The 25,681-nt window shown below is 39.3% G+C and overlaps 3 protein-coding genes across 7 annotated transcripts; 1 reads left to right on the top strand and 2 right to left on the bottom strand.

Annotated features, from left to right (window-relative positions):
• Positions 1-74: 74 nt before the first annotated feature.
• cimip2b (ciliary microtubule inner protein 2B) lies at positions 75-6,459 on the bottom strand. The gene is made up of 6 exons (XM_008424067.1): positions 6,341-6,459; positions 5,353-5,519; positions 2,675-2,829; positions 1,920-2,046; positions 378-569; positions 75-245 (listed from the first exon to the last, which is right to left on the bottom strand). Exons 1-6 carry the CDS (start codon positions 6,400-6,402, stop codon positions 160-162), a joined length of 789 nt encoding a protein of 262 aa, XP_008422289.1. The 5' UTR covers positions 6,403-6,459; the 3' UTR covers positions 75-159.
• LOC103473665 (serine/threonine-protein kinase phg2) lies at positions 6,418-15,643 on the top strand. 5 transcript variants are annotated; one of them, XM_008424066.2, is made up of 7 exons: positions 6,418-6,492; positions 8,419-8,495; positions 12,581-12,733; positions 12,846-12,984; positions 13,076-13,158; positions 13,271-13,368; positions 13,588-15,643. In XM_008424066.2, the coding sequence occupies exons 2-7, from the start codon at positions 8,469-8,471 to the stop codon at positions 13,673-13,675; spliced, it is 588 nt and encodes a 195-aa protein (XP_008422288.1). In that variant the 5' UTR covers positions 6,418-6,492; positions 8,419-8,468; the 3' UTR covers positions 13,676-15,643. The 5 variants fall into 5 exon arrangements, 4 of the variants coding, with proteins under 4 accessions (XP_008422288.1, XP_008422287.1, XP_008422285.1 ...); XM_008424065.2 differs by having other exon boundaries at positions 6,428-6,514; XM_008424063.2 differs by lacking the exons at positions 6,418-6,492; positions 8,419-8,495 and adding an exon at positions 8,849-9,661.
• rnf208 (ring finger protein 208) lies at positions 15,319-25,405 on the bottom strand. Its single transcript, XM_008424068.2, has 2 exons — positions 24,734-25,405; positions 15,319-17,430 (listed from the first exon to the last, which is right to left on the bottom strand). The coding sequence occupies exon 2, from the start codon at positions 16,458-16,460 to the stop codon at positions 15,684-15,686; it is 777 nt and encodes a 258-aa protein (XP_008422290.1). The 5' UTR covers positions 16,461-17,430; positions 24,734-25,405; the 3' UTR covers positions 15,319-15,683.
• Between the last annotated feature and the right edge of the window lie 276 nt (positions 25,406-25,681).

The following is a 25,681-nucleotide window of genomic DNA, read 5'->3' on the forward strand; positions in this document are numbered from 1 at the left end:
GTGTTTTTGTTATTTCATGGTTGCTCCCTCTAATGCCCTGTGACAATCAGTCTCTCAATAAAGACCTAAAACACTTTAAACTGCAATCAGTTTTATTTTTCTAGGAGGTTGCTCATGGTGGAGAATTGTTGTGCCCTATGGGGGGGAAGCGGCAGGCTTTCATGGATCGGTGAATTTACTGAAGGTCTTTCCAAATGCGGCCTCAGTGAGCCGGCCGGCCGTACCCCCCACCATAAACTTGTATCCTGTGGGGGTTTTGGAGAAACATGCATCATGCTTTAAGCTCACCAGTAAAGTTGCGTTGGCTTCTGCATCGAGGTCTTAAAGTTAACTTTAAGACAATGATCTAGAAGGTCTTACAGTTTTGCAGCACAGACCTGGTATATGCCCCGTGAATCCCGGGATCACGCCTTTTTTGGATGAATGGAACATGGGCAGGTGTGTTGGGTCCCTTTCGTCTGCCTTCAAGCGTTTCTGTTGTTTCCCGTACTCTTGCAGTGCCTGATTGGTGGTGATGGAAAATCCTTTACCATAGAAGTTGTGGGCAAATGGCACATGTCCTGTAAACCCTGTGAAAAGACATCACTCTGAATGTAAGAGGAGAATGGCTCCTTATCTTTTGTCCAGTGAACCCCTATTGAGCAAGTTTGAAGCACCGCCCTAAACATTTTGGTTTTTAATTGGACAATGACTGTTTAGGTCAAAAGGTTGAAACTTGGATAGAATAACAGGTTCCCACAGAACAATAAACCCAAATACACATCAAAACTGAACCAAGCTCACAAATCAGACATCTGGTGTAGCCTTTCAAAAGCCCTGCAGCAAATCCTACTGATAACTGTTGAATTTGGCTTAAGAGTCAGTTTAAGTCCAGGAAACCAATTAATTGAAATGAATATATAAATTTTGCAAAGAAGAAAAGACAAATATAATGTAACAATGAGAGAAGTTTGCTGCAAAGAGAAGATAAACAGCATGGTCACCCAAATCCTGTTTTAAAACATATTGAAGTTACTTGTTATATGATTATTGCACTGTGGAAAAAAAAAAAAAAAAAACATTAAAAATATATTTAGTTTCACAGGCCCCAAATTGATTTGATATTAATGGCTGTGAATGCTGCTTCAGATCTGCATAGCTATATGTCATTTTGAAATAAAATTTCCAACTTAATGTTTTGTAATGTGTTCAACTGAGACGTATAAACTACCTTAATGTTAAAAGATAGAAGTGTGCTAATGTGAGTTGCCTATGTTGAGAAATTATTATCTGCTTGACCAAGTTCTACCTTTAGTTATAAAATAAGTATTTATAAGTGTTAATAATAACTGTTGTTGCATTTGCCAAAATGCCCTTTTTTGTAATTATGCCTTCACTAACAGGCTGGTTTTTGGACGTCGAACAGCAGCCATCAGTGGCGCAACTGCACATTATTCAGGTGGATGCGAAAACATAGATCGTCTGATATTATCCTGGAATGAGATCAATCTAATCGAACACAAAGCAAGTAAAATAGGCTCCCCATTGTCAGCAGGAAGAATGGCAGGCCTACTCAGCAAATGCATCACAAAACTTTTCTAGAGCACAAAAGATATGTTGTGTTTTATGTTTATCTGGTCGACGGCCCTTTCTAATGCGGCCCAGGGTAACTGCCGATATGGCCCATATCAAAAACTTGAGGAGAAACTTTAAAACTTTAGATTAATATTAACAGAAATAGAAGTGGCCTTATTTACATAAAGTTCCCAGTTCTAAATGTATGTGTGTGTATAAATGTTTTTTGGGGGGGAAGTTTTTTGTTAAAGAATTGGCATTAGCCATAAAAAAGAAAGAAAGGAAACAAATCAAACTCTAAGATTGTGAAGAGCTTCTCATCTGAATAATTATAAAGCGTCATCAGATTCTTCTGTCTTCTGTACCTGGGATGAAGTACTTCTTGGGGTTATCATCTTCCATTTGGTAAGGATTTCCTGGAGGTATAAAAGGATGTAAGGACTCGAAGACAAACACCTTGTCCAATGCTGCTGTCACCGGAGATTTGGCTCTCTGGGTGAAAATCACAGGAAAATGATCAACTTACAGGACTTTTCAAATGTACTGATTTCTTTGTGCCAGGTACCACAGCACACCTTCAGGGGTCTGGTGGAGTCTATGCTTTGATTGTTGTGAGCCTTTTTGGCACCAAAAGGTAGACTACTAGTCCTCTATTAGATGGGTAGTCATAACGTTACACCCTGAAGTTACACTTTCTGAAAAAGTGGTAACAAAAATCTAAAAGGGTTTTGCAAAAATCTATCTTGTAAACCATTAAATCCAAGTGTAGTGCTGGAATTAACTGATAATAAGCTAAACAGATCACACCAATAACCCTTTTGAAATGCAATTATCACCAAAGGGAAATGTCCAACCTGGATGCAATTCGGTACCAAGGCAGATCTGCAAAAGGTGTGAAAATGATTCAATTTGCATGGAGCTTGCTGTGACTAAAACAGACACCAGAGAGCAAGTGAGGTGCAATCAGGCAGTTGCTGGAGCAGCAGACAGTCCAGTCCAACACAAAGAAAGACATTGTGGGTTGAATGAACCAGCTTTTTTTTTTTTGCCAACATTATTGTGAGACAAGAAGACAGAGGTGAAGCTAAAGATTTGTGTGCAAGAGAGATAATGAATTTACTTCAAGGTGTTCGCTGCCGTAGGTGTTGACGGAAGGAAAACGCTTTGATTGTTGCTGGCGCTTCACCTGCTCTGCCAGATAAACTTCAGTCTGTGCTTTCTTACAGGCCACGTTGTAATTGCAGCCGTAGTAGTTCCGACTTCTTGGAATGAAACCTAGCAAAACATCAACATTAAGGGTTCAGTTTTTGACTATTTCTACAGAGGTTTTGCTAAGATTAGGAATTTGTGCGTATGGACTCCGGTGGCAGTTGAATTTTACACCAATCCTACTGTGAAATATTATTGAATATTGAGAACATGCAAATTCCATGTTGGGATTAAAACCCACAATCTGCTTGCTGCAAGGCAGCAGTGCTACTCCACCACGGTGCAGCCCTAGAACATTATCTTATTTCAGTAATTAAATTCAAAAAGTGAAAATTACATATATACGTTAATTTCATAAAGTTACATATTTCCAATATATTTGAGTTAATTTCTATTATTATGGTTTTCTGCAACTACTAATACATATTTCTAAGAAAATTGTGAATAACTTCCGATAAAACACCTTATTTTCAACGAAAAGAGCTTCTTGAATAGTAATGTTATATTTTGCATAGTCTTTATACTGAATACTTGGTAACACTTTATTTGAAAGGGGGTGAATAAGACTGACATGACAGTCATAAACATGACATGACACCTGTCATGAACATGAATAAGCCTTCATGAATATTTATGACTGTTGTCATGAAGCGTCATTTGGTAAATTATGACACTTTTAATACACAGTTGACATTATTCAAAATGTCTTTGTTATGACAACTTGACATTAACCAAGAAATCATTACTGATATAAATTTGTTATAAAAGTATTACTGATTGCACTTTAAAAATTAGGTAACTTTATGTTATTAAAGATAAAGTTTACACAGTGATGATTTATTGGTTAATGTCAAGTTGTCATAACAAAGACATTTTGAATAATGTCAACTTTGTATTAAAAGTGTCATAATTTACCGAATGACACTTTATGACAACAGTCAGAATAATTCTGACTGTTGTCAGAATAATTCTGACAACAGTCACCTGCCTGTTCACCTGTCATGAACAGGCATAACACCTGTTCATGACAGGTGTTATGCCATGTTTATGAAAGTGTCATGTCAGTCTTATTCACCCCCCTTCAAATAAAGTGTTATCGAATACTTGGTATAGAGCAGGGGTCCCCAAACTTTTTCCTGTGAGGGCCATACATTATATAAAGCTTTCTGGTATTGTTCAGGGGGCCAGACCAAATGTGGAGGTGGGGCCCGCGGGCTGTAGTTTGGGGACCACTGATATAGAGGCTCTTTTTGCATGAAATACTGCATCGGTGCAAGAGATGATCAGCCTGTGGCTTTCTGAGTTGCTAAGGAAGCTCTGGTTGTTTTAACAGTGGCCTTCAGCTCATCTGCATTAGTGGCTCTGGTCTTTCTCTACAGCTAAACAGCATAGATTCTCTGTGGGGTTCCAAGAGGGCAAGTTTGGCAGTATTTTTTTTTACAGGGTGAAAAAACTAAATGAAGCACATAAAGAAAGCTTGTCAGCAGAGGGCAGCATGCAGTGTCAGGAATATTGTTTTGATGCATAACCATGGCAACAAGGTACCGGCTTTACAACTTGGAGCAGATGATCAGCATCTCATGAGCTTAATTAATACCTGAACTATGAATCTAAATCCTAGAGGGGTTAAAAAAGAAGGCGTAATGGATGCAGAGCACAGAGAGGAAGGTCAAGCCATCTCTTCTGTTGATCACATCCCCAACTCCAACATCCCGGCTGTCTAACCAGACAGGAATTTAAGGGGAGTGGCAAAAAGCAAATGAGGAGTAGTTCTTACTAACTATGACATAACAGACAATAAACATAGAAATAAATAGCTTGATAAAGAAATTTGTGTGCCAAATATTGCATCCAACAAATGAAAAATAAGCACCTTCCCAGGTTATTTTACTATTAATATTAATAATTAATATTTATTTATAATTTTCAACAGTATATACTTAACATAACTGTTGCTTAATTTTTTTAATTCCTCTTTGTTTCACTTTCATGTTTATTTATTTATGCTTCTCTATGGCAGTCATGAGATTATCATACACAAACAGTCTTCAGTCAGAGGCCTCTTCAGCTTCACTGCAAAGGAGATGCACAGCATCACCATCCATAATGACTCTTCAGAAATACCTATGATGTGCATTATGACAACATCTAATTTCCCCTTTGGAATAAATAAAATATTTTTGAATCCAATTAAATTCAAATATAATATTTTCTATGTTGTTTTGATTTAAAATCAGAACTTTTGAAAAAAAAGGGACAATATGTTGAATTTGATTCAACTCATCTGAGAAACTGTTGGACTTTTAGATGCTGCAGACATATTTTCTGTTGCTTTATCATAGTGATTCACTTCCGTTAGCAGGTTTTGTTAACCACCTGCGTGTGACCTTTTTAATCCCCTCCGCTGTATCACTGTTTCACTTCACTTGTCGCCTCTCCTGAATAATTAAGCAGTTTAGAGATGTCCACTTTGTTCTCACGTTACTGTTCACAACTCAGAAACTTATTGCAAGAACAAGAGAAACACATTTTGCCGTTTGTGCATTTAAACAAGCAATATCAGGATAAATTGGCCAACTTATTCAGTACCTGTGAATCCTGGTATTGACTTCCGGAACACGTTATCGGGAATGTTTTCTGACAGACGAGATATGTCGTACTCCGGGTGCCTTGCCCTCTGAGACAGCAGTTCGGATGTGACCATCCCGTAAGGTTTGCCCATGGTGAACTTGAGTCCAGGGCAGTGTCCTGTGTACCTAATTAATAACACAAATAAACAAACAAACAATTTAGGGCACCTTTCTGTCAGGGAATTAAACCTTAGATCCCTTCAAGTGTTTTTTGCACTATAGGTTCTGACAGGTCAGTTGGGGCAACCGTCAAAGCACGACTTTGGACAAGCAGGTTATTTAACAAGCAATTGAGATTCAGATTCCCTTTTGAGTCAGAACTTTGCAGAAGACCAACTGTTGTTATCGCTCCAGCAAAAAGGAGAATCCCTCCTAAAATGCATAGATTGCTCTGAAGAGTATGTAAATCAAGGTAGAAGACGTGATTTTCACAACTAAAATGTATCAACTGTGAACGCCTTCAGACAAAGTCTTGTGCGTGCCATACGCCCCAAGAAAATTTAGATGAGGATTCAGGGTAAATCTCTGAACTACCCTGAAATAATCTAAACCAGAACTCAGTCTGTGGAGACACCTGAAACATTTGTACTTTGACATCTCATCAATGAAGGGACTGAGCAGAAATTGACAAGGATGTAGGATCATTCCCAACACCAATGAGATAAAAGTCAATGTACTGTGAATACATTTGTTGTGGCCTATTTGTTAAATGCTTTCCAGTGATTTTATTTTATTTTATTTTATTTATTTTTTTAAAATATTTTTTTGCTAATTATTGAGATAAAAAACAATTCACTCCTAAAAAAAAAAAGTCACCCGGATAAACCTTTCATTTCAAATTAACTGCCTTCAGTATTACTGCGCGTTGTTTTGATGAAGTTTTGATAGTGGAGCGCCAAATCATATTCTTACAGTCGGATTTTATTTGTAAGGGGACATTTACTCACCCCGGGATGTAGGAGGGACCCGCTGGCAGGAATGATTTGACTTCTGGGGCATATTCAGACATGTTGGAGCAACAGGTGTTTGGATCCCAGCCTTTCTGCGTTGTTGACTGGTTGCTACTGAGGAATTTAAACCCAAACACACGGATGGAGCTGTGGGTAACAGAACCAACTGACGTGAGCTACAAGAACGGAACAAAACAAATTTAAATGAAGCAAATAGGGACTATTTAGTATTTCGGGAACGCGACAAACCCTTCCTTAGTCGAAGTCATTTTAATACACATTTTGTCGAGTTCCACTAAAATTAAGGTTGTTAGTTTCTTATTTTTCGGGATGTATTCAGATGTATTAGCAAATATTTCTAAAACAAAGCCCCCTTTCCGTTTTCAAATAATACAATTTTATATTTTTTTATGCACACTTTAAACGGACATCACAAACAGGAAACCAGTTTGGAAAGAAATGTCTGAAAATTGCTCAACTACGACCCCTGGTGGATTTCGGCTTAAAACAGCAAATAAGAAAAATCCATCTGCCTCAAGAATTGAGAATCATATAAATATTTTTATATACATAACTTTTAGTGATATAGTTAAAAATGAAAAAGTAAAGATTAAAACTTATTGTTTTTGAGCAAATTCCCAGTTGTTAGTGATCATCCATGTTTGAAAGAATTAATCTGGTTTATGCACTGAATAGTGTTTTAGACTAAATAAAAAATGTACATAATTGGTACATTTAGCACATCAGTAAATAAGATAGACAATATTCACATGACAAAAGAATGAGCAATGAGTATTGATCCAAAATGTTATCAAACCTTATTGTCCTTCTGGAAAGCAAACTTCTACTTGAATCTCACGTTTTTCGCAGTCTGAAATATTTATTTTTTCCAAGGATTGCCCTGAATTTTCCTATCTTTTCTGTGTCTGCTTGATAAAAGCAAACCCACAGGATTATGCAGCCACCGCCAGGTGAATTGAGGTTCAGGGAAATGTGCACTGTACGTCTTAAAATAATTTCCGTGTGATTCTCTTACCTAAGCTTTGGATCCCAGCAGCTCCACCAAAGTTACAATTGCCATCTTGACTGCTTCTCAGATTGTAATTCTTCTTGTCCAACATGTCGGTTTTGGAAGAAAGCCATGCCTTTGTATGTTTACAGTTGTTCTTATTGTTTTATGAACCATTCCTTCTTTAATCTTCTCCACAACCTTATCCCTGCTTGCTTTGTTCTTTAAACCACATATTAACAATAATATTGTCAAACCTCCAATACCTTCATAAAACTGTTAGATTTTTTTTTTACTGAACTTAAATAAAATACAAAAGGAGTATATTAGCAAACAGATGGCAATTACTGGATTTCCCTTCACGGTAATCAGTTTTAAAGGCGGCCAGACAAAAGACAAGCCTCTCTTTCCAGAATATTGTCTGTTTACAAAAAACTTAGTATCGTTTACCTGTTACTTCACAATTACTGTTTTTATTTATTTATTTTTGACTATTAGCCGCAACTTTATTCCCACGCTTTGAACAACGCAGCTTGTAGCCGGGTGCGGCTTTTCTGTGGATTTTTCTTCAACCACCAGGGGGCTCTTTAACAGGAGGTGAATCATTGGGAGTCAAAATTAGAAATCAAAGAAGAAAGTGCTCATTTTAATTTAGAACAAGCACATGCTAGCAGCAGGGATGACGGAGAAATGTTTTCAGACTCATAGCCCCTCATTATGAAAACAACACAAAGAAGTTCTGCTGCATCTTTGTGGAAAACTGGGAGCGGCAGAGATACCTGCGGCTTGTATACGTACGTTTGCAGTAAAAAAATAAAAATTCGTGGGTGGCAAGTGAGGTGCGCTCTATAATCCGGAAAATATGGTATGTGGTACTTTGTCTTTCGCATAAGACCCACCGAGAATACATTAAAGTTTGTGGTTTGTTAAATGATAATATGTGCTAAAGTTCAAGTGGTCTGAATACTTTTATGAGTGAAAATGGCTTACAAATATGTCCCTCACGAACAGAAACTCGTTTCCTCCATTTAAAAATAAAAATCTTTCTTTTTGTTTGTTTTAACAGAATATGAATGAGTCTGTGCATCAGACCAGATGACCTAACAAACCAGAGGAATGCCAGTCATGTCAGTGGACAGGAGGGTCAGTTCAGCACATTCCTACAGTTTCTGATAAGTCCTGCTTTGTTTACTTTGTAGATCTGACAAAATAGTTTGAACGTTTTCTTTCCGTTTGCATGTGACAACAATGTATCGCCCTGAGAAATGTTTTTAGGAGTCTGTAATGCTGTCTAGCTTTTGAGGTACAGATAAGCAACAGATCTCCTGATTATGGTTTCTGTTTGACCTTAGCATTCCTTCTTATAGGCTTCCATAAGTACAAAAACTTCCCAGAACCCTTCAAATGGGTTGAGGCTTGTTCATGTCGCATTCTTACAGTTGAAGGGATAAATTAGTCTTCAATTATAGAAACACCTACATTTCCTTCCTTATTTCTAGTGACGGGTAGTAGCAGGTATCTACATGTAGTGATGTTAAGAGGCGTGGTGAAACAACAGAGGTAGGTCACAGGGAATTTTTTTAACCCTACATCACCGCCTCACCTGTGCAGATTTCCTCACTGTGAGCCCTGCTCACTTTCCTTTTGCATTCAGCAACGACTTGAGGGACAAAGCTGGAACCTTTTCAGAGATGGATTTATACAGGAGCTTTAGTAACCTTATGGAGGCTTATGTGTATGAGGAGAGAACTCGTCCCGAGTCCCAGTTTCGACGGGATAACACTGATGGGCCTCATGCACCTGTCTCCAACATCGCAGTAAACCCACGCTCGGAATCTGTGGACTCTGGAGTGGAGTCGGCCAGCTGTGAAACACCAAACCCTGCCACAGCTGGTTCTTTGTCAGCAGACAACACTGAGATGGATTTATTCCTCCTACAAAGTGACAATTTCGCCGCTGCTTCAACGCCTCAGCCACCTGTTCTCTTGTCTACTTTGTCTTCGTCGTCGTCTTCCTCTCCAAACCTGCATCTCAGCAGAGCGGAAGAGGCCCCCACAACCTTGAACCTAAAAGGAGAACCAGAACTACAAAGGACTGACTCCAAGAGGTGGAAGCAAGTTTATGAGGTGCTCAGCCAACAGCCTAAAACGTCTTCCCTGCCCAAACAACACACATCTGAGTTGAAAAGGTGTATAAGGTCAGCGAGTTTTAATTTGAGGAGGAGGTTCGACCCACCTATCCCCAATGGGCAAATGCCAGAAACGGAGAGAAAATCAATTTTATTAGGCTCTGTCGAGCAGATCTCACAGGTACGATTCTTTCAAACTCATGATTCAAACCGTTGTAATCTCTTAGATTTTAGTTTTAATGCAGGGTAGATTGTGTCACAGTTAAACACAACCTCTTACATTTGTTTGTGGTGTAGTTTCGGGATTACACACTCATCAGTGAATCAGCCTCGTGTACGGTCTTGCATTGCTCAAGCTTGTGAATGTTACGGGAAAGTCTTCAGTTGAAACGATTGCAACACCTTTTCACAAAGTCGCTCCTAAGCGTAAGGCGAGTGTGTTATTACCAATGCAGGACCTCTTTTATGTTCCCAACCTTCACAGTCTGTGACGGTGGAATGGATGCAAAACCTGTCTAACTAGGTGGGAGCAGACGTGCGCGTAATGAAAACAAGGCGAAGGAAGCTGAAGAGTTTGTCGGGCATGTCTTAACCAGCAGCCAGAGAAAATCAACAGTGATTTGGAATTTGATTAAGAGCTGAGTTAAAATCAGCACCATCAGGAAGTTGCGCTGAAACTACTTTGTATTTATTTATATGTTAATATTTCAGTCGTTGGGTTTGTGCTTGCAGAGGTTTCTCTTCTATTGTTGCTGCCTGGCTAAAATAATTGCTCAGCATGAAAAGCAGGAAGATTGCAAAGCGTAGTTCTGTCTTTTATGCTCTTCTGGTGAAGTTATGTCAGCCAATGGCAGTAAACTCGGAAACTTTGTGGACGTTATATGTGTGTATGACTTGATCTCAGTCACAGTAAAACAAACATGTTTGAGGTTTTTTTGAGGAACGCAGTCAGGTAGTGTGAACCGATAGCCGACCTAACTGCAAAAACTTGTTGCTGACAGCCTATGAAAAACAAAATCTGGAAACCAATATGAATGTCTGCATTGACTGGTTATGCAAAATGGTCCTTTGTACATTATACAAGCAAATAAAACCTGTTTTGACAGATGAAACAGAAGTAAATACAAACAATCTACAAACTGACAAGTTTATTAGAAGTTGTCTAATTCATTTTAATTTCATTTAGGAGATGGTGCCAACTCACTTTCTAGACAAACCGGTCCAGTTCATATCCAATTATATAATCGTCTGCAGCAGTGACTTGTTTTGAAGAAAGGAAATTATAGATTTTATTACAGATTCCTCCCCAATATCTGTTGATGTGTTTTTAGTCAAGGTACTGTTAAGGAAGAATTATTTGTGGGATTAAATTTAGAAAAGAATCTGGCTCTCCTTCTTTCTGTTTGGATCCCGGATTCTCTTGAACGGTGGCGCGTTTGGGACAAAACACAACAATGCGTGATGACGTCACATAATTGCAGAATTTAATCCAAATCGGAACAAAGTATAAGACACAACAGAAAACTACAAAATAATAGAGACATACATTAATTACCTGAGACAAGAGATAGGGACAGCAAAAACGTTTTTGGAGAAATTGCAAGGGCAAGATCTAATTTGTTACTCTGTGTGGAAAATTGTATCTTCTTTAATTTATTCAAATAAGGCATATCTTTACTCATCCAACCAGGACCTGTCTCTGACCCTTTTTAAAGTTAGAAACTCCCTGCAATTTGTTCACAAGATCAAACACCAGTTTTCTAAATAAGTGAAAATAAGTGAAAACTCCTGAAGTCCTGCTGCTTCATGGTTTTCACAGACAGATCAGTGTGAAAAGCTGGAACTTCCTACTGATTGCCACTGAGGGCAGATCAAAGATCTTGGCAGACAATCTGCCTTAACTACAGGTAAAATAAAGGTCAATAGGCCAGAATAAGTTATACATTTTAAAACTATAATTAGGCTATTTCAGTCAAGTCATGTTAAGTTTTAAAACTAGCTTATTTTAAATGTATTTTTCTTAACAGTACTTATCTGTACTTAACTCCATGATGCTTATCTGTCTTTGTATTGGTGTGTGAATGTATGCTTATTTGTGTGTATGGTTCTGTGAATGAGACTCGTAACTATAAAAGCAGTAAGACTGTTCAGTAAAACCAAAGTGCTTTATAAATATAAAGCCTCTTGAAATCCTGCAGATTAATTTTGTATCAGTAGATTCAGGCTCCAATTAGATGCCGTTCCCTTCAGAATGATTTATATTGCAGTGCTGTCAGATTCACTTAATCATTTAATGCCATTTGGTAAGAGGCTAGCTATCTAACAAAACCCAGGCATTGCTGCAGGTAGATGATCAACAACTTGGTCCAATCCCTTCTCTTGAATGAGGCTGAATCAGTGGGTTGCAAAGACAGTAAGCAAACAAAAACAACAGCAGCACAGAACCGCTTGGTCAAGGAACCATTATAGAGAAAAAAAAATCAGAGTTTAAATAGTTAATATTACAATTGGTCTCTAAATGGCTAAGTCTGAGTAGCACAGTTTAACTCTGAATGCCTAAGCCAGCAGTGCTTTCAATTGGAAAGCTTGAGCAAAACTTGACCACATCTACATTTTATTGAAAGACAGAAGCTACAATATGTAAAGCACTTTGAAATGCCTTGCTGCTGAAATGTGCTATACAAATAAAATGTGATTTGATTTTGATTTTACAATAGATTTGAATTATGTACCTCCAAGTTCTTTGTTCGGTGTTTTGTCAGTTTTGCTCACCTCTTGTTCTTTGTCTTTTCTACTGAAAGCTTTCTTAGACTTATGTATACAAATTAGGGTTAACTGTAATAGCCAAACCGTTTTAGTAATAAAAAAAATCTGAAATAGATCCATCAGATTTTGAATGATTCTCCACAGCAAGTTTATCTTATAACTGGTCAGCAAATATATACATGATTTACTACATAAATCATCTAAGTACATCATTTTCTAAAGGTATTTTTCACCCATCTATGTGTATACTGACTGTATGTGTATACAGTCAGCTTTCACAAGATCTATAGTTATATTTATACGCTTATTTTTTCCTGTGGATTTATTTGTGCAGAGCTCTGGTGTTTTTGAGGGAAAGGAACTCAGTCCTGGTCTGTGCTACTTGGAATGGGTCTGTCAAAAGATGGAACTGTATGCCAAACATCAAATGCAAAACCAAGCAATGCAGGCAGAGAGAGATACTCCCCAGGAACACGAAGAGCAAAAGGTGAGGCTTCCAAGGAATTCAGTCTTGAATCCATAACATGCATTTATTCAGTTCTATACTTAACATAGCAAACTGCAACTTTATTTTCTTAAAGCCTGTTCTTGTTTTTCAGCATGATGCAGCAGATGCTCAGGAGGACCACCCCAGGCTTGAAAGCGCACAGGAAACTCCCAGCGAACCTCAGCAGCAAAAAACCCGCCATTTCCGACAGAGATCAGCCTCGGACACAACTTTTTCAAAGATGCATCTAAGTAAGGCATCTTTCGCTTCAGTGGGAATATTGTTGTTAAATGTTGTCTGGGAATGAACTGCTGGTTAAATCAGGGTTTGTGTTTGGTGCAGGAAAATTTAACTTAAGCTCCAGAGTGAAGCGACAGAGTGCGAGTGATCTACGAGAGATAGAGGAGGAAGACGTCTTGCCGACGGTGAGATATTTGCATAAGCAGCTACTGAAGACAAATGCAGCTAGACTCTGCTTATTGCAAAGTATTTCGTTTTTCTGCTGTGCTGTAACTCAAGCTTTCGGTACGTTTACAGGAATCCGCAAAAGAAGAACCGAGCAAGAAAAATATAATCCAGAGGCTAAAACTTGGGTCTTTGAGAAGAGTGGCGTCTGCTGTGTCGGACAGCAGGAGGTGAGACATTAAATCACTGAAACTTTTAAATCGAGAGCTATTGTTCATGAAATGCTGTGAGGAAATGCAGCCGCAATGATGCAGATATTAAAACAGACGTTCTGCTGAGAGTACGGTTTTAGCTTTATATTTTCATCTCAAGTTTTTATTTAGATTTTTTCTTTTTGCTCGGTATTTCCAGCGCATGCTGTCAAACTAATGAATGTTTTATCTGTGAAGCACACAGACGCAGTCTTCAGAGAAAATCACGACCCGCCGACGGCTGAGCCAACTGTTCAGGAGGTCAAGGAAAGTGTCGCCTGATTGAATCAACTGTGTCAGTTTCCATTAGCTAATATTTTGAGGTTTTTAGAGAAAACAGCCTCAGCATCAATGCTGCTTTGTAAATGACTTCCTAACCTTTCATTATTCAGCAAAATAACATGGTTTTTTTATATAAGGCATTTTTGTTTACTCATAGATCAAGTTGAATGGATACTGTTATTTTCGAAATATAAAAAATATCCTGTTGCACAGTTATTTTTTTTTTTACATTTAAAGCTGTGGGATTTAAACAATAATGGTGTTCATTAATATCACTGTTTATTCTGTGAAATAAAAATATCTTTTCCCACAACATAAAGTGTTAAGATTGCTTAACCGCATGTATGTATATATATTAAATAGGGAGGGAAATAACTTAAATTGTTATGCAGATTATTTGTTTTTAGCAATGAGCTAAAATGAAATCTCAGAAATCAAGATGGGGTTGTGAGAACGCCACAAAATGGCAGTAGGCAGGAAATGTCATGTTATGTACTTTCATTATTTATTTACAGCCTTTGTACTGAGAAGAAACCAAAGAGAATATGCTTAAAAATGACATCCAGGAAGGTTTCCTTATACATATCCTTGTAGTTAACCATGCATTATACAGTTTCCTTAACGTTTAATAGTAGAAACAGGTATTATCTCATGAAACATGAGGTATTATTAAACATCTCAGCGTTACCTTGCAGCAAAAATGTCCTGGGCTCAAATCCTAGTCTGGGGATTGCATGTTTTCTCTGTTCAGGCATGAATTCTGTCTGGGTACTCCTGCTTCCTCCCAGAGTCCACAAACAGGTTTGTTAGGTTAAAAAGTTCCTCTAATCTGTCATTAGGTGCGAGGGTGTGCGTGCATTGTTGTTTGTTTTGTTTGTCTCTGCGTTGACCTGTGAATGACTGACGACCTGCCCAGGGTGTTCACCATCTCTCGCCCAATAACTGCTGGCTATAGGCAACCGCCTATCTTTAGTTGCCTGTAAATATTAGCAGGAATTGGCAATGAATGGATGGACAATGCCATCTTATTAAACCAAAATAATAAAATGCCTCCAAGGTCAGAGAAAGTTAAAGCACTGGCACAAAAACTCCTGTGGGAGACAATGTTTTCAGTGTCATAAAATCAACCAAAACCATTTGTTTGTCCAAATAAGTCATACCTCCCATTTGACTTTGATTAGAAATAATTTAGGGAAATGTAAATTGAGCTTATGTAACACCAATCCTGGAATTAAGTGCAATTATTCAGACATTTGACAAGGAAGCCTCTCAAGTCCCTTTGTAGATTTTCCAGGCGTCTTACAGTGGAAACAAAACCAGAGGAAAACCCAGAACTCGCTGGGAGAAAATTGGCCTTTCGTCCTATGAATGGCTTGGGTTACCTTTGAAGAAGTTGGAAAATGTTTCAGGTGGTGCGGCATGGTAGGATTTCCATCCTAGAGCTCATATCTCAGTAAAAGTAACTAAAAAAACAAAGATCTCAGGATAGACAGACTATAGTAACATATTTAAGTGGCTCTTTATGGATTTACACTTCCTTTAAAAGCCCGTAAAAGTGCATTGCTAAAAATATTTCATAGTTTTGTTCTACATTTTTCTGCAGTTACTACATTTCAGAGCACTGAAAAAAAAGGCCACTCGGAGATATGTTTTTTATTTATTTAATTTGTATTCTCCTAGGTTGGGGGGGACATACCTCCCCTGGCATTCCCATGTAAAGAGATGTCATGACAAACACATCCAACCAAATGAGAGACAGTGAATAGTTTTCCAGTCCATACATAAAATACATTTATTTACTTCGTACTGGATCACCAGCATCCATAAGTCCCACACAGTATCCACCTGTGTTATTAAATATAGAGAGATAACATCTATGAAGGGATTTATTTACTGTACATGTGAGAGAGGGGGGCTTGGCAGAAAGGGTTTAGCTTATAGATGAAAAGAGTGGTGTTGGTGGGGAGCAGCATTGAGTCTTGTCTGCAGTGTCCTCACCTTCTCCCTCTTGTCTACATGATGCCACAGGAGGACAACGGGTTGGCAATCTGGCAGGTGCAGGCTGACTGGCAGTATTGACGCACAGTCTGGTAGCAGCTGCGGTCGGCCTCCCCGCCCCACTGCACGGGCCCGTTGGGGTCGGAGGGCAAGCGGCTCAGAATGCTGGTGTTGATGGCCAGAGCAGCGAGGCCATAGTCAGTGAACAGCACCGTCTCGCGCCGACATGTGGGGCAGGAGATGAACTTGTACTTGGGACATGATTCGTAGAGGATTTGCAGGCACTCCTCACACACCGAATGCAGGCAGGAGAGGATCCGCGGACGCTTCCCCGCAAAGTTGTACGTGTGACCACAGGTGGGGCATTCCAGGGGCTCGCACGGCATGACGGGGCCTGAAGATGAGGACGAGGAAGTGGAGGAAGAAGTGGAGGAGGAACGGATCACGTACTGGTTGACTATGACGTCTTCCATCTTGTAGTGGAACTGATGGTAGCAGATTTCATTGGCACTGGTTTTGCGCTGCGCCAGGAAGCTGTGTTCCCTGCGCAGCAGTGGGGCCGGAGGAGACACCATTGGCCTGGGAGACGGTGCTATGTCCAGTGTCAGGTCACTGCAGGCCTGGTTGACGATGATTTCACCCTCACCACCGCCATCCCACGCCACTCTTGGAGCTGGGGCATACCGAGGTTGAGTGACTGGAACGGGGCACTCTCTGGGAAATTTCTCCGATTGGATGATTTTGACCGTGTCCATGGGGATGGCCAGCGGCTGACGCCTGAGGCAGGACATTCGCAAGGCTTTGGAGTTCTGAGATAGATGGGCTGTAGCTCTAATCAGCGCTGGACACTCCTTGCTCTTGTACAAGGGGAAGAAGATTAATATCCTCCTTTGAAGTCAGCCATTAGATGGGACGTGGGGACGGATGGATGCCTCCATGTTCCCTTCAAAGATCTGCCCTTCAAGGTGCTTCTGTCAGTCTGAGTGTCAATGAATGAAAAACTCAGCCAACAGCTACATGTACCTCAAACCCTGCAATAGCAAACCTATTATAATATAAATAAACCCATAATTATTGTATATTATTTAACAGTCTAGTTCACAGAACTTGATAAATATTGACTATATGCAGTCAGATTTTTGTGTTTTAACAGTACTTAGGTTGGTGTTCCTGTGCTCTCGCTGATATCTACAAAGTACACAGGAATTGTAAATACTTCAGCACCCAGATGGTCAATACACATACATACACAGCACAGGATAAGAATTTTTAAATTCACTCAGTAGGTTGACTATAGGCAGTTCATAAAGGTCCAGAAGTATTTCCTAGCAATTTATCCTGTGACTTGCAAAAGGAAACACATTTTTTCCTCACTTAAACAACTATTGAGCTTTATGTTTTTGGCTACGTCAGATGTTGACTTGAGTGTGTAAGAAAGATCGAAAAAAAGAATGAAAGAAGGCCTTTCTGTCTGTCTCTCTGCTGTTGGTCCAGTCTGATCAGTAGAGCTTGTTTGACCCCTTTTCTTGGTTTCTTGATAGCAGTAGGAAGGGCGTCTTTTGTGGAGGTGTTGTATAATACTCCCGAGATGTGTTGGAATTGCTCTTTGAATTTTTCAGAGGTGGGATTGACGAACTTCTTTGTATTTAAACTCTCAGACAGTCGTCATAACTACGCAGAAGGGAAAATAACAGTTTTACAGATGCCTCTACGGTGTGTTGTTTCCTTTTTCAGTGTGACAGATTCCTTTGGTCCATTTATCTGTGAAAAGTGAAAAGTGAAAAAGTGTTAGCTTTAAAAAAAAAAAAAAACAATATTGATAAAGTGCTTTAAACCTTTTTGAAAGATGTTATGTTGCAACCCCAAAAATCCCTGCATTTTGCATGACCAATAAATCAGTTCATAATTGTAAAGAGGAAGGAAAATAATAAATTAACTAATCACACAAAACAAATTTAAAAAGTGTGGCATGTGTAGGCATTTGGCTCCCTTTCCTATGATTCCTGTAAATAAAATGTTGTTCAATCAATAACTTTCAGAAACCATCATAAAATGTTCCAAGTTTTAACACCACAAAAAAGCACAAAAAATTTATAGAAAAGTGTTTGATTTTACAAACTTTTCCTTCTTTTATTAAATTTAAATTTTTGAAGATGAAATTTTCATAATTATTAAAAATGTGATGATTTTGAAATGGTTTATAGTAATTTAATATGGTTTATTTTTGATTTGACAACTCACACCTGCTTCTTGACGTTGTACCCACATTGTACCCTATTTAGAAACCAAAATAGGGTCAATACAGTTCCTAAAAAAACTCTTAAGATTCAATTTCATCTTCTCCTGCGCAGCCAATAAAACACGAGTGCTTTCAATTATTTTTTTTGCAAAAAGTAAATAAAAATAAATGCTCTAAAGATCAAAATATTTTATTTTTAATAATCCGTATTAAGCTTGTGAATATATTCTTGGCTTGATAACTCCAAGATTTATAGATTCTGACGTATTGTTGCCTAAGTTAGTCCAGAAGCCACAAAACAACATTGAGACGACGCTGTTCCACACTCCACAAAAGATACTCCACACTAATAATAAGACCTGAAAAGTTTTCAGGCATATTCAAGATGAATAATTTGTAAACAAGACTCAAAACTAGAACGTTTAGTTTGAAAATGTACAGAATCTTTCAATAAGAACTATATCAGACCCCTGCCTATGCATGGCAGGGCCGGACATCACTGGACATCTTTTTTTTTCTTATCTTCCTCCTACTTTAAAATTATGTTTTACTTTGTGTTGGTTTAGCTCATGAAATCCACATGAGATAAACATGACATGTCAAAATGTGAATATGGTTTTACAAGCAACTATAGATGCATCAAATTTCCTGTTTGACTGAACATCTTTGTCTTGTCGCCTCATACTGTAGGTGTCCAGCACCATTTAATTAACTAGGGAAAAAGCTTTTGTCCCATTTCCTGTTCCATCTTGGCCTCTGCTCAGCTTTGCCTCTTCAAATATGAGAGATAATAACCATGTAGCTCAATCTGGGAGGCACGTCACAGGGAGCATGCCTTTCTACTGACAAAGCACAAAACATTAATTTGCTGCCAAGTCTGAAGATTACAATCACAAACTGCACAGGGTTGATCTGAAGCGGCTTTAAAGAGTAATTACTTTGTGTATTTCCTTGTTCTGTCAACAATACGGAAACAAGTAGAGTGAAAACAAAACACATTTTCCAACGATAAAATGTCTAATGATTCTCTTAAGAAAGGCATACCAAGCTTTGTGAAAATAAAAAATAGACAATTTTGCTATTTAATCTGACTTTCTAGGGTGAATTATAAAGCAGTAATTCTGCTTCTGCCTGAATGACGTTTCTGCCTGAATGACGTTTCTTGCACAAGACAGACAAAGTTCGTCACATTTCCATTAAAGAACTGACGAATACCTGGCTACCTCAGCATACAACCCCACAAATTAACCAGAAAACAAAATCAGCTATACATACACAATATTTCTCAGTTTTAGTTTTTTATGGGTTTACTAAACTTTTAAATAAATTGGATTTCAGAGATTTTCTTACTCCTGAAAACATTTTGGTCTATTAATGTTTTGATCCTTTAGAAACCCATGATGAAAAACTGTATATATTTTATTGAACGAGTCATTAACTAGAAAAAAAAAAAAGTTTTCTTTTTTGGGGGGGTTGAGAACAAATTGGTAGATTGTTATATTATGTTATAGTCATTTGAAAAATCGGCAGTGTTGTTGTTTGTCAGTACAAATGTAGCATGAGAGCTAGACTAAAGAAAATGTTAGATATGGGTTTACGATATGCTCCATTTCATCTGTTTGTGATGAATTAGTTCATGGAACAGCAGCTTTGATATGTAGAGAAGAAACAGTTGCAGGGCATATAAATATAATATAAGAAGCCATTTTTTTGTTTCTCTTCACCTCTCATTTCTTTGACCACAAAGAAAGAGATTGACGTTTATTCATTATTTTGTATTTCAAAGCGTAATTCAAATGTCCATTAATTGTTCTTGCTTTTCTCTACTGATCTAAAACATGATTGCCAACACAAACATTTACCTTTTTTCTTATTATTCTAATAAGTAAGGTCTGTGAAGATGCAGGTGATGTATTTTTCCACACTGTGTTGAAAGGGCAGGTAATTGTGACACAGTTGTGGTTCTGCATTTGCATTTCTTCCTGTTTGTTGACAACACCCAGCCATCTCATACAAACTGCTCCGGTTGTGTTTCTGACATGCGTGGGAAGAGGTCACAATCTGTGCGAAGGGTTTGTGTCATACTCTGAGTGGGCAAGTGAAAAAATAACCAACGTTCAGATGAACATTTTCGACTTGACCAAAACAATAACTGCCGGATAGCGAATGGCACGATTGCCATTCTGTGCTCGGCTGTCGACAGTGATGATTCATTATACGAAAAAAAAAGAAGAAAAGAGAAACGCACTGAGCAGAGGAGGTACTGTAACCTACATAGTGACGAAGAGAGACGGAGAGAAAAAAATAGACAGAAGAGATGAAAACCAGCGCAGGTCCTGCCGTCTATTTATGGTTTGTTTAGCTACGCACTTCTCTGTGGTTTCCTGCCCCCAACCTTAGCTGAAAAGTCACACTGAGTGAGAAAGACGCCCCCCTTTCTCAACACACGGAAGTGCTTTGTGATGAAGTAAGCCACATTTGACAGCTTCTCACCCTCCGCCCCCCATTTCTTCATTAATCTGTTGACATATTTGTTCACTCGGCCATAAACCGCAGTTTGCAAGCTCTGCTCAGAATTTTACCAATCACTCTAGCTCACAAAATGCACCCAAGCAGCAGTGCAGCGCTGCAACACTTCCCCCAAAATAGCCCGTTTCCCTCTCATCCTCTGGTGCACACCATGTGCAGGGCACACAGAGGAAGCTTTCATGCACATTTCATGAGGCAGAATAACTAAGCATGTAGCATGATTTTTCTGTGGCTTTACCATCTTGTATGTGTACAGGATGAAGGTAAAGTCATACAGTACAAGCGAAGTTGTGTTTTTTTTTATCATAAATAAAACATGTGATGTCTACAAGAGACGCATTGATCAGCTTTTTTTTTCAGATTGTTTACTGACTTGAGTTGATCAATGAAAAACTGGCCAATTCATGAATCACTCAGGAAAAATTTTATTGGCATTTAACAACACTTAAAATATTTTGACATTAAAGACAGGAAAACTCCTTTATGAGGTTTGATTCCATTTCAGGCAGAAACCTTTTCAAATTTGAAGCTTTGACTAAATTCATAGATTTATATGGTCTTATACACATCTTATGTGTGGCCATATCCTGTTTAGATTAAGTCCTTCACTTTGTGTCTGAATTTCCATTTTATTTTAATAAAATCTGCGCTAAGACTAGCTGCTGGATTAAATTTGAGGTCAGTTATCACGTGCTAAGAAATACACACATGTTGTCATGTGGGTGTTAATTTGGCACACAACTCCCACCTTCAAGATGGAGAAAACAGATCCGCCCACCGGACAAGAAAAACTCAGGATCAGATTTACAAACACAAGTGAGAGTTAAAGGCCCTCACATTGTTTTTAAAACCCAAAAGTTAATAATCTAATATTCACTCAGGATTCTCAGGAAACCATTCAGTTTAAAACAGCCGCACCCCATAAAAGCAAAGGGATTTGAAACATGTTTTGATGTTGTTGATGAGTATTAAAGAATTTGTAAAAGTGAAAAATACCCAGAAATCTGAACCAAATTAAGAATTGGCTTTTTTTTTTCAATTGGGTTGCAGGAATCAAAACTTTGTGGCTGTTTCTGACCTCCTGTTTTCATTATGTCTGACTGATTATAGCTGTTTTGATCTTCTCTGTTTAAAAATAGTATTAGAAAATATAAGAACAGCAATAAAATGATTAATTTAGAACAAAGATAGCATGACCATGCGACTGACATTTTAACTTTCACCATTTCACATTAGCAAGTAGAATCAATAGCATTACTAAAACGGCAGTCTTCCCTCCTTTCCCCTACTAAACTCTGAAGTACTAAAAAAAACTTCCAAATCTAGCATGTTTCTCGTCAGGAATTAAAACCTCGAAATTCTAATTTATAATACCAATTTTCTGTATTCGATGTAGCCTTCCTGCTGAAGGCTTAGCTTTTTCTTACACCCTGAATAAATCTGCAATCTCTTCTCACAGTCTGAGATCTTCAAGTCTGAAGAACTGTTGTTGATTCCTCAAAGACATCTTAAGACCAGAGGTGATAAATCTTTTAGAGTTGTGGCCCGTAGATTGTGGATTGGTTTGTCTTCATCTTTGCCACGTCTTCATTCAGTTGAAACTTTTAAGAAGCACTTGAAAACTCATTTATCCTGACTTTTGATTAGTTTTTTGCTGTATAACGTCATATGTATTCTGATTGCTATTCTTTATTTTGAGTTCTCATCTTTTATTTGTTTTCATTTTGAACCACTTTGTGGTTTCTGACTTGTGAAAGGAGCTGTGTAGAAAAACAAATGTACTTAATTAGGAATATCTCCAAGTCTTAAAAGAATACCTTCTCTTAATTAGCTTCTTACATCTCTGTGCCTCCTGATTTGATTTCAAAAGACCTCACTGATGCTGCAATTAGCTATCTTTGAGTTTTCTTGCGTAACTACGCCAACACTGAAGAATGTTGTTGGTTGTATGAAGCCATCAGTGACTGGAAGGATATCAGATTTTTGTATTTTGCAGTTATTATTATTGTTATTATTATTACTATTGAGGTCAGATGGGATCAAATGGGATGCTGCATGTCTATATGTTAAGTAGCTGAATACAAACAGCTTGTTAAAATAAACTGATTGTGATTATGCCTGATATTTTGTTAATAAAAGTCACCAGACAGCTTGGAAACCCATTGAGTCTGAGAGACGAGGCAGCTAAAATTCCCCAATAATTTGGTTACGTTGGTATGAAAATGACTGATGACTGATGGAGGCAGCTTGCTGATGGGTCAGCCTCAGAGCTGCTTCCTCCTAGTCGATGAAGGATTATATAAAAAGCTCATCTCCATCCAACCATCCTGTAAACGGCTGAAGCTCTCCACGGTGTTTTACTGCGTCCACACAGTCGTGGGTCATCTTCCAGCAAGAGGAATTATTACTAATGAAATCACTTCAGGCATTTGACCTCGACAAGAAGGAGGAACTGACCACAGAGATGTCAGAGGAGTCACTCTCAGCTGCAGATTCCTTATACAATTAAAGACACACAGAGCTGCATTCACACACACACACCCACGCGCGCGCACACACACACACACACACACACACACACACACACACACACACGCACGCACGCACATGCATCCATCCTAGAACATTCTTACCCTCAGACAACTCCATCATGTACAGAGCACCACCCTTTTACATTCCTCCAGAGACAAACAATCTGATAGCAAACTGATGGGAGACGATAAAAAATGAGTGTTCTAAAATGCGCCCAGCATGTGATGGAGCAGAGGAAAAACACCAAGCAGCATTCTTTTTGATAAAGAAAACACCACACATGTTCCCGAGAGACTTTCACACACATTCATTCACATTCACATCTCTGCCCCGGTCAGCTCTCTCACACAAGAAGGAGTCCACCTGTGGGGATGGGAGCCTGTGTCAGGGCACCATGATCTGAATGACTCATCGATAGGAGTGCGCACGAGTATGTCGTCTCCCTATCAATCAGTCATCCACACAAAACTGTGTTGTTGTTGTTGTTGTTTTTTTTTATCACAGTGTCATCCTGGATGGAGCGGAGGATGTGGGTATTCATGCCCCCGATGCAAGATGCCAGCAGTATGCCAAGTATGTTAGCTATGAGGAGATTTGAATTCGTTCTCAAACGGTTTTCTGGGGAAGATAAAAATGTCAACAAATCTCTTCTCTGCCCTATGCGAGCTATAATGCTGCGTGTTGGCGTTATGTAACATGTAATGACCTTAGCAGGATAAATCCCATGATTTACTTCATGTTTTCCCGTCACTGGATATTACTAAATTCCGGTGATGAACAAGGCTGACTTTATGCTGAAGGTGTATAACCCTTTACCCTCTTGCAGATTTTTCGCACTGTATAACGCCGTCCAATGTTTGTTTTTATCTTGGCGAGGTGTTGATTAAAAAAACAGTCTGCTGTCATTCATGGCAGCAGACATCGGCCATTTTGCCTCGCAATTCATTACAGCCAATTGCTCTTTGTTCTCGCCAGTGTTGCTCCCACGCCAACATGGCAGAGCTGCACATGCTGCTAAAAAAATAAAAAATAAAAGCATGAACAACGCATCCCTCTTCCTGACACAGACCTCATTGAAGATTTATGAGGGAAAGTGCCCAGGCTTTTCAATAACGGCCGCAGCTTGATCGATGAGGGCAAATAATTAAGGATGTCTCGGCACGGTTTTAAAGTGGACGGCATTTGTGAGACTTTGCAGAGGCAAACTGCTCGGGTCTTCATGCAACGAAGCAGCTGCTGCCGCACACGGCTTTGCACAAATGGGAGGGGTGCAGTTTGGATGAAGCAGCAGTTATGCAATCGCAGCGTAGTGCACAGGGCGCTCTCACTGCAGCGCCGATGCTTGGCCATTATGGAGATGCATCTGTGGCTGCTGACAAATACAGAAAAGACCATTGCTCGCCCCCCGCCCCAAGCCTGCTATCTGCCTGGGCAGACATCTGGCAAATGTCACAGAAGCCCAAAGGAAAACCTCTAGACACTATCTACATTCAAACTCACACATGAGCTACCTCAAGTCATCGTTTCCGTCTGATAGGTTTTTCATCTCTGCTGACGAGAAGCTGTGGCTCTGTGGGCGTGATTGGTTTGTCTTCACTTTTACATCAGCGTGTAAACATAACGCCTGCGACCCAGATCGACATGATGAAACATCTGAGCAAAACATGGCAATGATAAACCAGAACAGAACACAAACCTCCTTCTTTCCCATGTTTGTAAGCATCTTCACATTGAGAGAGATGTAAAGCTTTGCTTCGTTCTCACCTGTCCGCTTTACGTGGTTGTCATAGTCCAGTCGTTTGTTGCCTCAATGAGCTGTTTGTGTTGGATGACAAACCGCTTTGCCTTCTTTGTCGCCGGGGTGAGGATGCTGTCTTCCTCTCTCCTGTCCGTCTCTGTTCTCAGAGCATCAACAACATGGAGGAAATGTTAAGATGGAGGAAGCTGTTGCAAGGTGGACACATCAGTCTGCCTTCATCAGGCTCAGCATCATCGGCTCTCTGGTCTCGGTCTCCTTCACTCTTCCAGTCTTTTTCCTTCGAGTTGGAGCTGAAATCTCTCTTCCTGTGTCCTTTTCTCCATCCCAGTCTGTCTGCTTCTACTCACACATCATTTACCTCATTCGAGCTTATCTATCTCTCAAATGTCACCCCACTATGTCCTCCTTTCTTCTCACTGCCGCCTTCTTCTCGTCTTCAGGTGAGCCTCTGTCTTCTCCTTCTCTCCCTCTCCCCTGCTGTCATCCCTCAGCTGGCGTTCATTACTGCTCTTTCTCCTGCACAGTCCGCTCAGTCACACATGCGCAGTGTTCTCACACATGCATACATGCGCACGCACACACACACAGACACACACACAGTGCTCTGTCTCCTCTGTGCTTCTGGCTCAGTTCTTATTCATGTAGTTTATTCTGCCTGCCCGCCCCCTCCTGCCTGCCTCTCTCTCTTTTTCTCACTGCAGCACTCACTGCAGTGCCTCTGCAGGCGGGATCACGTTTGCTCGTCGCCAGAGAAAATACTTCAGCCAATCAGGATGCTACTCCCCACCCCCATCTAAACACACAAATGCATACACACACACACAAACCCTTTCTTAGATGCAAAAGGAAACCAAAAGCAATGAATCATACTTTATATGCTGGCATATGGTAAAGCAGCACCAGCTAGGCACACGGAGAGCTTGTGAGGCTGAGATAGGAGACACATAAGCTTG

This window comes from Poecilia reticulata, linkage group LG12, assembly GCF_000633615.1.
Source record: "Poecilia reticulata strain Guanapo linkage group LG12, Guppy_female_1.0+MT, whole genome shotgun sequence".
Lineage (NCBI taxonomy): Eukaryota > Metazoa > Chordata > Actinopteri > Cyprinodontiformes > Poeciliidae > Poecilia > Poecilia reticulata.

Bases quoted from the DNA above. Each gene is read 5' to 3' on its own strand.
- cimip2b (XM_008424067.1), bottom strand. From the start codon at position 6,402: ATGTCTGAATATGCCCCAGAAGTCAAATCATTCCTGCCAGCGGGTCCC. The intron at 5,520-6,340 runs GTGAGTAAATGT...GTTATTAATTAG, and splicing joins GGTCCCTCCTACATCCCGGG to GTACACAGGACACTGCCCTG. The intron at 570-1,919 runs GTACAGAAGACA...GTCTTTTCACAG, and splicing joins CAAGAAGTACTTCATCCCAG to GGTTTACAGGACATGTGCCA.
- LOC103473665 (XM_008424063.2), top strand. From the start codon at position 9,044: ATGGATTTATACAGGAGCTTTAGTAACCTTATGGAGGCTTATGTGTAT. The intron at 9,662-12,580 runs GTACGATTCTTT...TTATTTGTGCAG, and splicing joins CTGTCGAGCAGATCTCACAG to AGCTCTGGTGTTTTTGAGGG. The intron at 12,985-13,075 runs GTAAGGCATCTT...TGTTTGGTGCAG, and splicing joins TTTTTCAAAGATGCATCTAA to GAAAATTTAACTTAAGCTCC.
- rnf208 (XM_008424068.2), bottom strand. From the start codon at position 16,460: ATGTCCTGCCTCAGGCGTCAGCCGCTGGCCATCCCCATGGACACGGTC.